Source organism: Colobus angolensis, unplaced genomic scaffold (genome assembly GCF_000951035.1).
Source record: "Colobus angolensis palliatus isolate OR3802 unplaced genomic scaffold, Cang.pa_1.0 Scaffold21, whole genome shotgun sequence".
Classification (NCBI taxonomy): Eukaryota; Metazoa; Chordata; class Mammalia; order Primates; family Cercopithecidae; genus Colobus; species Colobus angolensis.
Window position 1 is genome coordinate 8,151,432 of NW_012115266.1, and position 15,360 is coordinate 8,166,791.

General features: G+C 59.8%; 1 protein-coding gene and 1 long non-coding RNA gene across 2 annotated transcripts in view; one reads left to right on the top strand and one right to left on the bottom strand.

Moving 5' to 3' along the window:
* MYRF (myelin regulatory factor) overlaps window positions 1-12,874 on the bottom strand; it is a 34,106-nt gene extending 21,232 nt beyond the window's left edge. The window contains exons 1-3 of the mRNA XM_011942717.1: window positions 12,827-12,874; window positions 1,934-2,021; window positions 1,412-1,675 (exon numbers count right to left, since the gene is read on the bottom strand). Coding sequence (XP_011798107.1) covers window positions 1,412-1,675; window positions 1,934-2,021; window positions 12,827-12,845 — 371 coding nt within the window. The 5' untranslated portion in view covers window positions 12,846-12,874. The remainder of the gene's footprint in view (window positions 1-1,411; window positions 1,676-1,933; window positions 2,022-12,826) is intronic.
* LOC105512290 lies at window positions 10,499-14,252 on the top strand. Its single transcript, XR_001001830.1, has 4 exons — window positions 10,499-10,673; window positions 10,799-11,080; window positions 12,573-12,634; window positions 13,836-14,252. It is a non-coding gene; the product is annotated as an uncharacterized LOC105512290 (long non-coding RNA).
* The last annotated feature ends 1,108 nt before the right edge of the window (window positions 14,253-15,360 follow it).

Here is a 15,360-nt window from a genome sequence, read left to right on the forward strand (position 1 = left end):
GGGTTTCATCATGTTGCAGGCTGGTCTTCAACTCCTGGGCTCAAGCAATCTGCCTACCTTGGCCTTCCAAAGTGCTGGGATTACAGGTGTGTGCCACCATGCCCAGCCTCATGTCTCTCTTGTTTATCACCTAGACCCAGGCCTGGCCCTGCGTCCCTCCCTAGAGTGGCCCTGGCCACAGAGTCCCTGTGTGGCTCTGGACAAGCCGCTTTCCCTCTCTGAGCCTCAGTGTGCCATTAAAATCCTGACAGGAGCAGCGGTCAGGGCTCCTTGTGGGGTCTCCCAGGAGCTGGATACCCGGGAAGGCTGATGAGCTCACACAACCATAGGCACGTGATACAGCAGCAGGTACCAGCAGGTGCTCACCAAATGTTAGTTCTTCTCCCTCTGCCCCCTACAGCCTCACCGTCTCAAGCAAACAGTTTGCCTTGTGCAGCAAAGGTTCACCCCTGGCACCCCAAGCCTGGCCTCCACTCCCTTCCCCACAGAAGCCAGGGAGCTCAGGAAGCACGGCCGGTCATGTGTCCATGGCCACCATGCACCCAGGGCTTCCTCTGTGCCCTTGCTTGCTTCCCACGATAATCTTGAGGGGTACGCATTTGAGGGCTCACTTTGCAGAAGAAACTGAGGCCATGGGTTAGTGAGGCAGATGGCTGGTACATGGTAAAGCTGAAGTTGGAGCCAGGCTGTCTGAACACAGTGTTCATGCACCTAGTGTTTTAATGCTTTTCTACCCAGAGACAGGGGTGCCTATGTGTGCCCTGAGCTCCCCTGCAGACCCACGCTCCCAGCCTCCCACTGTGAACATGTGCCCTGGGGGCTGCCCTGGCGTCTGGCTGGGCGGGTGGCTGCCTGGAACCTTTGGTCAAAGCCAGTCCCAAGGTTCAGCCCTGGGTCAGACCCCTGGTGTGGACTCCTCAGAAAGATGGGGGGAAGGGCCTGGGTTCTGGGCTCCATGAGGCTTGCTTTGGTAGGGGGAACTAAGGTGCCACATCTGAGCCATGGCCCAACTCCTGTGGCCATAGTACACATCAGCTGGATGCGTGAGCGAGTGGGCCCGGCACGTGTGCGCGGGTATGCAGGTGTTCCCATGAAGGTAAACAGTCACAGCCTCCAGTCCCGCCACCTCCTGTCCACTCTCCACACAGCACCGAGATTTTTCTAGCACTTACGTCAGCCCTCATCACTCCCCTGCTTAGAAGTTTCGTGGCTGCCCACTGCCTCAGAACAAAGCCCAGGAGTCCCCCCTCGGCCTGGACCCAACCTCCCTTCCCTCACCTGCCCACACACAGCCGGTCAACCAACCCATCCCATGCCAGGCCAGTGTCCAGGACCTCCCAGGCCATGGCCACAGCCCTGCTCCCTGCTGCACCTATGCCTCTGTATCCCCCTGCTCCCTGCCCTCACTCACCCTGGGGCATAGGGAGCCTTGGGCTCGGCCTTGATGGGGGGCCCGGCGCCCCCCGGGAAGGGCTTGGGGGCAGCGCCCATGCCGTTGTTGTTGTTGCAGTTCAGCGGGGGGCCGTAGCTCGGGGGTGGGAGGGGACCATGGCGTCCCGGGGAGGGTCCACCCCCAGGGGGGCTCAGGTGGTGAACCCCGCTGGAGCCGGGCATCGCAGGCTGCCCGTGAGAGTAGGAGGCCGAGCTGGCTGGAGCAGAGATGTCAGGGAAGCAGCTGCAGGGAAGGGGAGTGGCTCAGCTCCAGCCAGGACCCCGGCCCCAGCAGGGAAGTAGCCGCCCCCTCCCCGCAGGGAACTCTGGAGATTTCGGAGGAGTCAGTGGCTGGGAAAGGACGAGGAGCAGCTTTCGGAGATGGGACCACAGGTGGGACCACGGGAGACCCCAGGTCCGGCCCTCAGGCCTCCCCGGTGACAGAAGAGAGACAAAGGGCTGGGGGCTGGGCAGGTGCAGGGCAGGCAAGGGGGCCGCTTACAGGTCGGAGGCATCCTCCTTGCTGATGTACTCCTCCAGGATGCTGGTGTCTATGTTGGAGGGCTCCAGGGCACCGTTGATGTCGTGGCCTGCAGGGCAGGAGAGGTGGGCTAGGGAAGGGGCCCAGCTCCCTGCAGACCCTGGGCATCCAGGACCAGCCCTCCATCCCTGCCCAGGCTGGCCATCCGAAACAGATGCCCCTGCTCCTTTCCACCCAAGTATCCATATGGGGGCCAGCTCTCACCTCCACTGCCTGGCACCCCTCCAGGAAGCGCTGATAATGACTCCCGCCCCAGCACAAGGCCCCCTTGAGTCTCAGAGGAGAGGGGCCCAGGGCATGGATCTGGGTACAGAGAGGCCGATCCTGCCACGCCCCTTTCTAGCCGTGTGACAGGGAGCAAGTCCTTTCCGCTCACCTGTCAAATGGGGTCACTGTCCCTCTGTCTTATGGGGTGCTGTGAGGCACAAATGAGGTGCTTACTGAGTTGAGAGCCCCATGGGTGCCCACTGCCCTCGAAGGGATGGCTCGGACCCAACAGGCACTGTCCTGCCCTGTCCTCCAGGGGTCAGTTCCAGATGGCCTAGCTCCAGGCACGCAGGAGCACGAGGCCTGAGTGGGACCGTGTATCCTGGGGGCCCACAGGGCTGTGGGAGCCTCCTGCACCCAGGTCCTGGCCGCAGCGGGGAGTGGGGATCAGAATCAGGAGAGCTCCCTGCACCCTCACTGGATATGCCCATCACCCTCTGGGGCATGGGCTGGGGAACTTAGCCCCCTTTTTCCAGAGAAGGCAGAAGCTTAGAGACGGAAGGGCTTGCCCCGGTCTCCCAGCAGGGAATGATGGCCGCCAGAGCTCCACTCCTCTGCCTGCTGCCCTCTCCTGGGCCCTCTGCGCTGGCCCCGGCCCCACCAAGGGGAGGGGCCCCTAGAGGAAAGGCAGCCAGGGCTCTTGGGCATCATGAGGGAGGACGGGGGAGGTGCTGGCCTTTCCCCTCCCAGGGTCACCTTGTGGGGGGAGCCAGAGGGCGGGGTGATAAGGGGGCTGACGTGGGAGATGCGTCAACCCCGATAATGGAGGACAACCCCACCCACACAGTTGACCCGGGCTGACCAGCCCCACTGAGGCAGGAGGGCCCCTCCCACAGGCCTCTGAAGCCTGAGTCTGGGGTCTGCCCTCTTCTGTTGAGCTCAGACAGGTCCAGGAACAAATCCTGGCTCAGCCACTCCCTGCTGAGTGACCTTGGGCAGGTCACACGCACTCTCTGAGCCTCAGTCTCCTCATTTGTGCAATGGGGACACGTACAGCTAGGGCTTCATGGGGCTGTTTTGAGTATGAAACGAGATGAGGTGTGTGAAGTGCTGGCCACTTAGTGGGTGCTCAGTGGTCAGAATAGCCGTCCTCACTTCCCAGCCCCAGAGCCCTGGGGTCCCTGGGAGCCCCCCGCCCAGGCCCCTCCCTGGCCCCAGCCGGCATTTCAAGAATGCTGAGCCCCGCTTAGGTGATTAATGAGCGGCTAAGCCCTCCTAGGAGTCACGCGCTGCCTGCGACAGGCCAGGGCCCTCCTGCTGACCCCCACCCCCAGCTCGCCCAGCTAGGAACAAGGGACACCCACCACGCACCACCAATGGCCGTCCAGGGCGGTGCGGCCCGGGGCAAGAGCAGCTTCTCCAGCTGGGCGTGGCCACTCTGCGTGCCTGGGTTCCAGGACCCTGCCTCCACTCAGGCCCCACCCTGCCGTAACCACGGGTCCCATTTATTGAGTGCCTACTGTGTGCCAGGCACTTTGTGAGTCAAATACATTAATAATCACAGGAGTTTCTTTTCTTTACCTTTTTTTTTTTTTTTTTGAGACAGAGTCTTGCTCAGTCTCCCAGACTGGAGTGCAGTGGTGCAATCTCGGTGCACTGCAACCTCCGCCTCCCAAGTTCCAGCAATTCTCCTACCTCAGCCTCCCGAGTAGCTGGGACTACAGATGCATGCCACCATGCCCAACTAATTTCTTTTCGTTTTTTTTTTTTTTTTTGAGACAGAGTCTTGCTCAGTCTCCCAGACTGGAGTGCAGTGGTGCAATCTCGGTGCACTGCAACCTCCGCCTCCCAAGTTCCAGCAATTCTCCCACCTCAGCCTCCCGAGTAGCTGGGATTACAGGCGCCCGCCACCACACATGGCTAATTTTTTGTATTTTTAGCAGAGATGGGGTTTCACCATGTTGGCCAGGCTGGTCTGGAACTCCTGACCTCAGGTGATCTGCCCGCCTCAGCCTCCCAAAATGCTGGGATTACAGGCATGAGCCACCGTCCCCAGCCTAATCACAGGAGTTTCTTATGCGCAAGGCATCCTGCAGGCTCTTCACTTGCAGCGTGTTACTCAATCCTCCCAGCCCAGAATGGTGACCATGACAGAGACAGTGACTTGATAGTGGCAGTGACAGTGACTTGACAGTGGCTCACAGTGAATATCTCCCAGTGCTTCTCAACTCATCATGGTGATGATGACAAAGACAGTGGCAGTGACAGTGACTGCAGCTCACACTGACTGCCTACCAGGCCCGGCACGATTCTAAGTGCTTTATGCATTTTCCCTCTCTAAACAGTAGGAATGTTCAAATAGGTGCATGATCACCATCCCCACGGTTCAGAGAGGTCAAGTCTCTTACCCAAGGCAACACAGCAAGGAGGATTCCAGCCAGGTGCAGGGGCCTGACTCTAAGGGGGAGGGTGTGGCTAGCGGTTGCTGTGCCTTCCCCACCCCACCTGGAGCATCACCCCCACCCTGGCTGCTGAAGCTGCAAGTTTTTGAGCCTGAACTTGGAATCTACAGTGAATGATGGGCTGATGCAGCCATAGGGTTGCTATTTATAACAGACCCAGCCCCCTCCTCTCCTGGCCAGGAGCACTCCTAATCGCCCCTAATCCTCCTGCCCACCTCCCTCGGGATAGGGGGCCTCAGGCAGAGGCATCCTGGGAGACCCTAACGAGAACCAGATGTGCTTTGGGGGAGGAGGGACCCTCCCGTGCCAGGGTCCGGGCGGACGGAGGACGGAGGAAGGAGGTGGGAGGAGGGAACTGATGGGGCAGCGTTGCGGGGAGGCCAGTGGGTGGGGAAGAAGTTTGAGGGTTGGGGGCTCGGAGGGCCTCCTGAGGAACGCTGACCCCACACCTTCTCCTGGAAGCCCTGGAGGCCACATCATCTCTTCCCCACGCCGCTCAGCCCCCAGGCCGCCCGTGAACCACACTGGAGATTTCTAACAGACATTCCAGGTGGACAAGATGAGGGTGGGGGCTTGCCAAAGCCCAGGGATTGCTGAGGCTGGATACAGCCCCCAAGAACTCAGGATGGGGGCAGGGTCCCATGGGCACCCTCTTGGGAGCGCCTCTCCCCACTGCTCCCAAAAGAGCCCCAGAACATTACTGGAGCCCAACCAGGGGTACCTGCCAGGCAGAACATGGAACATGGGCCACATGGCTCACTCTGATCCTCAAGACCTCTCTGAGAGAAGGGAAGCCAGGCCTGCCAGACGCCGCCCAGGGCCCAATAACCTGAAAACAGCACCATGAGCTCACAAACCAGCATCTCTGTCCTTCGTTTCTCAAACCCTTCAACAGCTTCCCACTGCTTGGGAGAAATCTGGAGCCCTCTGGCAGTCCAAGGCCTGACATGGTCCCCTGCCTGCCCCCGACCGCCTTTTCTCCTTCCCCAGGTCCCCTCCCTCCCCTCCTCTCCGTGGTGGGCCCCTGCCTCCTTTCCATCCTCCATCCCACATCAAGGCCTTCACACATGCCGTTCCATGCTGTTCCTATTCAGGCTTTAGGTTTTGTCTTAAATGTAAATTTCCCCAAGAGGCCATCTCTGACTCTCCCATTGTCTTTAGCAAGGGATGGGCAGGGGCATTGTAATTCCTCATCAGCTCTTTACCTTCCCGCCTACACACACCCCGTTGGGCAGGATGGATGTCTGTCCACCACCCACCCACCACCCACAGCTCACTCGCCCAGTGGCTGCTCTGTGCCCAGCCCTGTGCCATGCACTTTACATGGCTCATATTGAATTCTCATCCCAACCCTACAAGGTAGGTGATTTTCTTTTTCTTCATTTTACAGATGAGGAAACTGAGGCTCAGAAAGGATAGGCATGTGCCCATAGCTTACAGGGGCAGGTGCTGGGCTATGAGCGCTGCCCTGTTCTGTCTCTCTGGGATATAGTATGCCAGCACACAACAGGTACCTAGGAAATGTTCACGGAGTGGATGAGCCAAGTGGCCAGTGAGGGACCTCGGCCAGGCCATGCTGTGGTCAGGGCTGGGGCTACCCGGGGCCGCTCCAGGTCCTGACCCTGCCCTGCTGAGCTATGCGCCTCAACTGCTCCTCATTAATTAGGCCCTGTATTACCTGCCTGGAACAGGAGCCAGACACTGCCCCTTCCCAGGCAGGCTGTGATCCAGACTATGGGAAGGCACCCCCTCCTCTCCCCTCTCTTCTTCTCTCCTCTTCTCCTTAAGGCACCCAGCTGGCCAGGAAAGGAATGGAGGGCACCCAAGCCAGGTGCAGGATGAGAGCAGGCAGGGACCCAGGTGGTCCCTCCACCCAGGACCCCTCCCTTCCGCCCCTCCTTGTGCTCATGTGCCCCCCCCCGCCCCCCACCAGCTGTGGCCGCTGGCTGAGTCTCGGCCATTGTCCCAGGGAACGGGGGAGGGTGGGGACACGGCACAGTGGGAGGCTTGTGCCCTGCCCACCCCCTCCCCTGCCCCGTCAATGGGGCACTTGTCAATTCATGCCCCAAACATGGCGGAAATCCCGTCAGCCACGTGGCTGTGGGTAGGGTGGGCCGGGTCCCGAGGATGCTGGCCAGGCCTGGTCGATCTGAACCTGGGGTGCAGGGGGCACCAGGGCCCAGGCGTATTCCCAAAGACCCCAGTTGCTCTGAGTGTCCACTCGGGGCATCTGAACCTGAGGGGTGCCCTAGCTTCAGGCAGCAGCTGAGGGCCACGGTGGTAGCGGTCAGGGGACAGCCCATCTGGGCATAACTGCGATGCCCAGAGAGATCCACAGAGTCAAAGAGGCCTGGTTTCGAATGTGGACTCCCCACTTCATGGCTGTGACCCTCAGCAAGTGACCTGAGACCTGGCTTCCTTCTCCATCAGATGGAGCACGAATCCCTGCCATGGAGTGAGCCTTAAACGAGGTGACCCCCAGGAGGCCATTCCGCAGTCAGGGTGAACCGCCCTCTTTCCATCTCTCTTGGGACTCCCATCTCCTTTCCTGCCCTCACGCCTCCACCCAGGCTGTCCCCTCTCTCCCACGCCCCTCCACCTTGCTGCACACCTGCTCCGGAGCCTCCGAGGAGCCTCCGTGCCTTCTCCTAAGTCCCTCTGAGGCATGGCCAGCACTCTGCTGCTATTCTTACGCACGCACAGCACAATCCAGCCTGTCGGCCTCGGCCCCAGTCATCCCTTCCAGTGGGTCAGCCTTCTGCGACTGCCTCCCTGCCTGCCCAGGCAGCCCCTCCCGTCCTCCCAATCACAGAAAGCCCCTAGTGTTGTGGCTCATCTCCCAACCAGTTTACATGGGGGCAAGGCACAGTAGGCCTCACCTCCTTTGGTTTGGACTTTCTCGTTTCATTAATATGATCTATAGCCAGGCATGGTGGCTCACACCTGTAATCCCAGCACTTGGGAGGCCAAGGTGGGCAGATCACGAGGTCAGGGGTTCGAGACCAGCTTGATCAACATGGTGAAACCCCGTCTCGGCCGGGCACGGTGGCTCAAGCCTGTAATCCTAGCACTTTGGGAGGCCGAGACGGGCGGATCACGAGGTCGGGAGATCGAGACCATCCTGGCTAACATGGTGAAACCCCATCTCTACTAAAAAAAAAAAATACAAAAATCTAGCTGGACGAGGTGGCCGGCGCCTGTAGTCCCAGCTACTCGGGAGGCTGAGGCAGGAGAATGGCGTAAACTCGGGAGGCGGAGCTTGCAGTGAGCTGAGATCCGGCCACTGCACTCCAGCCCGGGAGACAGAGCGAGACTCCGTCTCAAAAAAAAAAAAAAAGAAACCCCGTCTCTACTAACAATACAAAAATTAGACAGGCGTGGTGGTGCATGCCTGTAATCCCAGCTACTCAGGAGGCTGAGGCAGGAGAATCACTTGAACCCGGGAGGCAGAGGTTGCAGTGAGCCGAGATTGTGCCACTGCACTCCAGCCTGGGTGACGAGTGAGACTCTGTCTCAAAAAAAGGAAAAAAAAAAGATCTATAACTGCTAGCTGCCCTGCTTTAGCCTTCAACTTGTGACCAGAGCCTTCTTAGTCAAAATGCCTTCAGGTCAAATGCTTGCTTGTGCAAGCAACCTTTTGCCTCTCCGAATCAAATCCTCAGTGAGCTTGGGCCCAGGAGCCACACCTGACAAAGATGGGGCTCTTGAGCCATTTTTCTATCAGGTTCTTCAATCTGAGTCACAGTAGTCTTTGTTCTCTCCCAACTTCTTACCAAAAATGCAGAAGAGCCCCCACAGGCTGCCTGCAGAGACTCCTCTCTTTTTTCACTTTTTTTTTTTTTTTTTTTTGAGACAAAGTTTCACTCTATTGCCCAGGCTGGAGTGCAGTGGCTCAGTCTCGGCTCACTGCAAGCTCCGCCTCCCGGGTTCACGCCATTCTCCTGCCTCAGCCTCCCGAGTAGCTGGGACTGCAGGCGCCCACCACCACGCCCGGCTAATTTTCTGTATTTTTAGTAGAGACGGGGTTTCACCATGCTAGCCAGGATGGTCTCAATCTTCTGACCTTGTGATCCACCCACCTCGGCCTCCCAAAGTGCTGGGACTACAGGCGTGAGCCACCGCGCCCAGCACGAGACCCAGAAATCTTTAGCCACCCTCTGGCTATGGCTACATCCACTCCAAGTCCCCACGAAGCTGCCACCCTGTCCTCAGGTCAACACAAGGCTGAACTCACAGCCCCAACGTGCTCCAAAGCCAGGTCCAACAGCACCAAGGCCAGCGGCTAGGACCTGTTCCTACTCTTTCCCACAGGGACCAGAGAAGGCAGGCCACCAGGTGCCAGGTAGAGACCCTGTAGCTTGGGGTGGACACAGGTCTCCACCAGGGTCACCTGTGCCCATCTGTGCCTCCGCACCGGTGTGGCCCCAGGCAGGCACACTGCAACACACACACGTGTACATAAGAGGACACCCTGAGGTCAGGTATCCACTGACACGCACATGATCATGTACCACATGCCCCCTACTCACGCATACACAGTACTGACACACACAGTGGCACGCCCCACTCACATACCCACACGCATGCGCACACCCACGTTCATCTGTGTGCCTTCATTCATTTGGCAGTTATTTACTGAGCACCTGTTGTGTGTCAGGCAAGCATAGTGCCCAGCTTTGGGGCTACAGCAGTGAGCAAAAGGGACAAAAGCCTTGCCCACATGGAGCTGACATTCTAGGGAGCAGAGTCAGACGACGAGAGCAGTAAAATGCCTACCATTCTAGAAGGTTCCAGATGGTAGGGACAGCCGGGGCAAAAGCCCTGAGGTACGAGCATGCCTGTGCATGTTCACACCTCAGCAGACTTCACAGGCGTGTATGCCAGGACACGCATGTACACAAGTGCTCACTGACCTGACGGCAGGCCCAGGCCCACAGGCACAGCATCCCATGTGTGGGTTAGGTTAGTAGCCACCCAGGAAGAGCTCCCGCCTCCTCTTCTTCCCTCCAAGTCCCCTCCCGACCTGCTGTCAGACCCTCCCTAAGCAGCTCCGGCTGAAGCTAGGCCCCACTCAGTGAACTCAGTGTCACAGGCGCAACTCCACTCCCTAAAGGCAGCCCCCTGCCTCCAAGCTAGCAGGGCAGGGGATGGGGATCCCCTTCCCCCAGCCATGGAGGGAGAAGAGAGGGGAAGTGAGGGAGGGCCGAGGGAGATAGGATCCTCAAACTCCACAAAGGAGAGACAGATGCTGTGGGTGTGCCCTCCGGGGGCTGCAGGGACCCGGGTCAGCTGGAGGGAGAACTTCCCTCACTGATGTGACCTGGGGCACAGGCAGGACAGAATGCCCAGGAACCCCCTCCATAATCTAGGCCGGCAGGGGGCTCTGGACCCAACTGTACTCCCCACCCAGGGGCTTTGCCCCTCCCCCTGCACTCCAGGCCCTGGCACTCATGGGGTGTAACTGCTCACGTCATGCAACCTTGCCCATGTGAGTGAGGGCTCTGAGGTCTAGAGAGGTCAAGGAGGCTGCAGGGACGTCATCTTGTGTGGCCACCCATGCTGGAGCCACTCCTCAGCATGTCAGGAGGAGAGGCCCCTTCCCTGCCCACCTCAGGCTGATACCCAGCTGGGACCCAGGCTCCAGTCCCAGCTCTGCTGTGGCCACCTTAAGGGAGCCTGATACATCATCGCCTTCCTCTCCTGCCTCACAGCACGCCTCAGAAATGGGAGGACATCACCCACCCTTCCACTGCACCCCAGGACTCCAGGAAGACAACATGCAAAGAGCCTGGGTGCGGCAGACGAAGCCACAATATAGTCAAGCCCCTCCCCCTTGCTGGCAGCAAGAACAGGACCCAAATCTCAGAGGGGGAGGTGGGGTGGGCCTACTGGATGTGCCAGGGACCAGGACCAGGTCACGCTGGGCCAAAGCTGTCATGGTGCAGGCCCTGTGCACAGAACCACAGAACATGCTCAACAAGCCCCCTAAGCTTAGGGGCACTGACCTATCCTGGGGACCGGTAATCTTCAAGGTAGGATGCAGAACACCTGCCACGGGCCAATGGAGTGTTCACCAGGCCAGGCACTATCTTACCTAATCACCCCAGAAACCCTGGAATGGAGGCCCTGCCATTACAACTGCATTCCCATTTTACAGACAAGAAAGCGGAGGCACAGCGGTGCCCTGATACGGCCAAGAGAAGGACTGTGGGTAAGCAGCAGAGCTACAAACAGACCCCAGCTGCCCCCGCTGGCAAATGCACAGAACCATTACATCATCCCACCCCGAGACCCAACCAAGAGGTACCCACACCCTGTGGCAGCAGGGGCTGAAGGCCTGGAAATAGGAGAGGAGGCCCCCACATACTCCAGCACCCAAGGCAATGAGAGAAACTGAGGCCCAGGAATGTGCTAGGTCCGTGAGGAGGAAGGTGGGAAGGTAAGGCAGGCTGCCTGGGCAGGGCGGGGCCACCCGGTTAATGATTCAGTTAATGATTTCTGCTCCCTGCTCCTTATCAGGGAGGGCAAAGTCCAAGGGTGACAGCCAATCAGCAGCCCTGCTGGGCTGTTACCCAGCAGCCTCTGCTGCCAGGGCCCTCCAGTCTGTAACCTCTTGGGAGTTTGTAAGTGGGGAGCCAGGCCCCCAGGGAAAAGGCCATTCTGCCCTCAAATGCCCTCCTTGGCTCTACCTAAGACCCCAAAGAGCACTCCGTCCAGCTTTCCAGTCTCAGGAGAGTCCCTGAGGCCAAAGGGTTGGTAACTGCCTGCTTCTTACCCCTGCACCGACCCCAAGCCCTCCAGAGAGGTGCTTTCTGGGGTGCGTCCCCCACCGCCACCGCCTCTGTTCACATACCCATTGTTGCCTCCATTGACCCTGAGAACGCTTCCTGCCCACTCCCCACCCCTGCCCTGCACTGGGTGCTGGGGACACAGAGATGAGTCAGACCCCCCACTACCATTTCCTCCCCTGCCAGGCTCAGGGCCTGGGGCGGGTCTGGCAATCAGCTCCATGCACTGGGGCTAGGACCGGAGTCCTCAGCGGGGCTCTGGATGGACCCAGGAGGCAGGTCCTCTCCCTGGGAGTCAGGGGTCAGGAAACCCTGTGCCTGGCCACCCCTCCCATCTACTTACTCCAGGGACAGACAGAGACAGACAGGCTGACACGGGCCACAGTGCCACCTCCATCACACAGCCCAGCTCAGCCCCGGATTCCTGTCCAGGTGGGGGTCCTCTCTTCCAAATCGTCAGGTAGTCTCTACCTGGGACCTCTTCTTGCCCTCCAGAGGCAGAGATGTTGGTACCTGACAGGTAGCCCCCCACACCAAGGTACTGGTGGCAGGGTAGGGAGCTGGGGGCTAGGTGTCCGCTCTGGCTAACTCTGGCCAACTCCCTTCTCTCTGAGCCTCAGCCAGCGCCATTCCCCTCCCCTCACCCATCCCACAGCTGGGAAGGGTGGCTTTTGAACCAGTATCCTGGTGCTCCAGGGGCTGTGGGGAGCCCAGCCCCCCTTATCCACTGTATCTGCCCTATCAGAAGACTATGAGTTTGTTTGATGGTTAAAAAGTCACATTGGAAGCCCCTGCTCTGGTCCAACCCACTTACTTACCCTGGGAGGGGAATGAGGCCAGAGAAGGAAGTCACTAGTCCAGGCCACCCATCAGCTTCAGAAGGGGCGAAATCCCAGGCCTCCCTCCTCCAGCCTTAGTATGGCTCCAGAGGCCAGGCAGAGGCCCCACTAAACTCCAAGTGGTCTCTCCAGGACCTGCTGGAAGGCGACTTCCCTCCATCCTCCAAGGCTTCCTGCACACCCACCTGCTTTCTGGGGGGCACTGGGCTGCTCACTCCAGCCTCATGTGCCCCTACAATCTGGGGCCAGCAGCCACCCCTTCCAGGCTCGGCCATTCATACTCTAACATGTCCCTCCTCCCCAGGGCTGGCTGGTGAGCTCCCTCAGAGCTGAGCTGCTTCTCTGCCACCCCCTCCTGTCTTGCAGGTGAGGAAAAAGGGCCTAGAGAGGGCAAGAGCTCTTTGGGGGTTCACTGCCAGGCACAGACGGTCACCCCGCTCTCAGTGGTCCAGTCTGCACCAGAACTCTGAGGTCCTGGCCAGATTCTCAGACGCTGCCCTGTCCCGTGCCTGCCCTGGCTCTGGGGTCCAAGGCCCCCTTACACTGTGGTCCGGTTACCTGCTGGGAGCCAGTGCATCCTGCCCGGTGGGTCCCCTCTCTGCAGGCCCTGTGCCCGCCAATCTGGGCTGCCTTGCCTCTCTCTAAGGGATTAGCTGGGCGGTCACGGGGGCCCGGCTGTACCAGCCTCGAGGGGGCCGCCCTGTCCCGGCCTCCCACCCGAGGTCCAAAGCGCCTTAGCCCCCAGCCCACCACCGGCACAGGGCAGGACCCAGCACCTATGCTTGGTGTGCCCAGGGAGGGGCACCACATCAGGTGAGGGGGCGCGCTGTGCTGCAGACCCTTCAGTAAAACCCTTTCCCAGTCTCCCAGCCCAGAGCCGGGAGCACAGGGTCCGCTATCAATTGTCCAGAGGGATGACCAAGGCCACGTGGGGACCAGGATGAGAGCTCAGGTGTCCCCAGCCCCAGTCCCGAGTGCGAGAGCAACCTCAAGAGTGACGCAGCCACGGCTCAAAAGCACAACTTCCCGCTCCCTCGCACTTTACACTCACACTCACAAGCACACCAGGCCCTGCCGCTCCCAGGCCCGCTCTCACACCTACAGTGGGTCCTCCACATGGGCCTTCCCCTCCCAAGTGGCCCAGAGACCCTAGCCCTCAGGGCCCACCCACACCTTCCCCCATCGCAGAGGCTGGGAGCTGTTTCCAGCCCAGCCCTCCTAGGCGGGCAGCCTCACACCCCTTCCCTGCTCCCCACAGACATTCTTGAGTCTCCTCTTATCTCTCTGGAGGGAGCAGAGCAGCCTCCCCCCGCCAGGCTGCCAGGCTGCTGCATGGCTAAGCCGTGGCGTCAGCCCCCATCCCCCGACCCATGGTCAGGAGAGAGCCAGGGAGTTCAGGCCAGCCAGGCCCACCCCTCTTCGCTCTGTCCGGGTCCAGGGTCCTGGGGAAGGCAGTGTGGAAGTCAAGGGAGCCTGACCTACAGGTCCTCTGCGTACCCAGCAGGCTTAAGGCACCCCAAACAGTAACCCAAGCAGGCACGAATGTCTGGTCCCCTCTTCCCTGAAGGCCTCAAACCGCGTCAGGCCCCTTGAGAGCTCCTATGGATCAACAGTGTCTGGGGAGAGCCAGAGCCCCGGGACAGATGGGGGGCTGCCTAAGACCCTCAGATGGCCCAGCTGGCACAGAGTCAACCGTTCAATCTAGTCCAAACCTGAATTCTTGGGGTCTGGGTCTGTGGGGTGTTCAGAATCCTGAAGTGGGATGACTGAGGCTTGGCGGTGCTCCTGCCTGGGCTGCTCAGCCAGTAGGCGTGAATAAGGGTTCCCGCCTCCCAAGTCACAGAGGGAGAGAAACTGAGGCACTGGAAGACCTGCTTCTCTCTTCCACAGGACTCCACAGGAATCTGGGGCTTGAAACTTGGGCCCTGGTTCCCTGCCCTGTGGCCCTGATAGGTTCACACATGAAGGGAATGTTCTCAGTGCACCAAGCAGCAGGATGTGGCCTTAGGGACTAGGGGGAGCTCGGGACAGGGGCTGGGCTCACTACATTGGTAGACAGGGGCACAAAAGGGGGCCAGAGGGTCTGGCTAGATATTCCAGGGAGGTTCTGAGAAGTCGAGTGAACTGGGAGGCGTCAGCTTGCACTTCCCCTCCCCCTCCCACGGCTGTCCCATCCCTCCAGAACCCACCACCAGGAGGAGTGGCGGCCCTGCAGGAGGGGCAGGGGCCGTCCAGGAAAAGACAGGGAGTTGGTTAGATGTAAGAGCAGACCTCCAAAACCAATGTAGGGGTGGGGGCAGAAGAAGATATTCTGGAGCGTATGTCAATTCCACCCCAGAGGGCTCCTTTCAGGGTCAAGGAGGGGTGAGGTCACTCTTTGAGGGGATGAGGTCAGAGAGGCACAACTCCAGGGTTGGGGGGACAGAGTGCTGAGGAGCCTCAGGGGGCTGGTGGGATGAAGTTCACAGCCCCAGAAGGGTCTCGGAGAGCAGAGGTAACTGGTGGCAGGGATGTCAGCTTCAAGAAGGTTCCAGCCCTAGGAGAGCATGCTAGGGAGGGGGGTCCCAGCCCCAAACAGCAAAGGAGTCACTAGAGGCAGCATTGTGGAAAGCAGGTGGCAGTCTCCAAGGGGTCCCAGTCTCTAAAGTGGTCCTACCCTCATGGAAGCACAGTGGGGAGGTCCCAGCTCCTCCTAGAAGTCAAGGGTGATGGCGCCAACCTGAAGGGCACACAGGGGGTCTTGGTCTCTAGGCGGGGGTCACAGATTCTGGGAAGCAGGCTGGGGTCCAGCCTCAAGAGGTATGGAAGGTCCTAGAAGGCACGCTGGGGGTCTGGGCCTTGAAGGGGGTTCTAGCCCGCTTAGGGTTCTGGGGAAGAACAGTGGAGGGTCCCCAGACTCGGGAAGTTTGCTGGGGGCGGGAGTGTCACAATTTAGGGAAAGTTCCGGGTCCTGGAAGGCTCAAAGGAGGTCCGGACCTGGAAGGGGATACAGTCCCAAGGAAGCTGCGAGTTGAGGAGCGGGGAGGGGGAGCCCAACTTCAGCGGCGGTGGGTGGTAACCGCCAGGGGACCTCCAGCCCCGGCAGCCTGTCT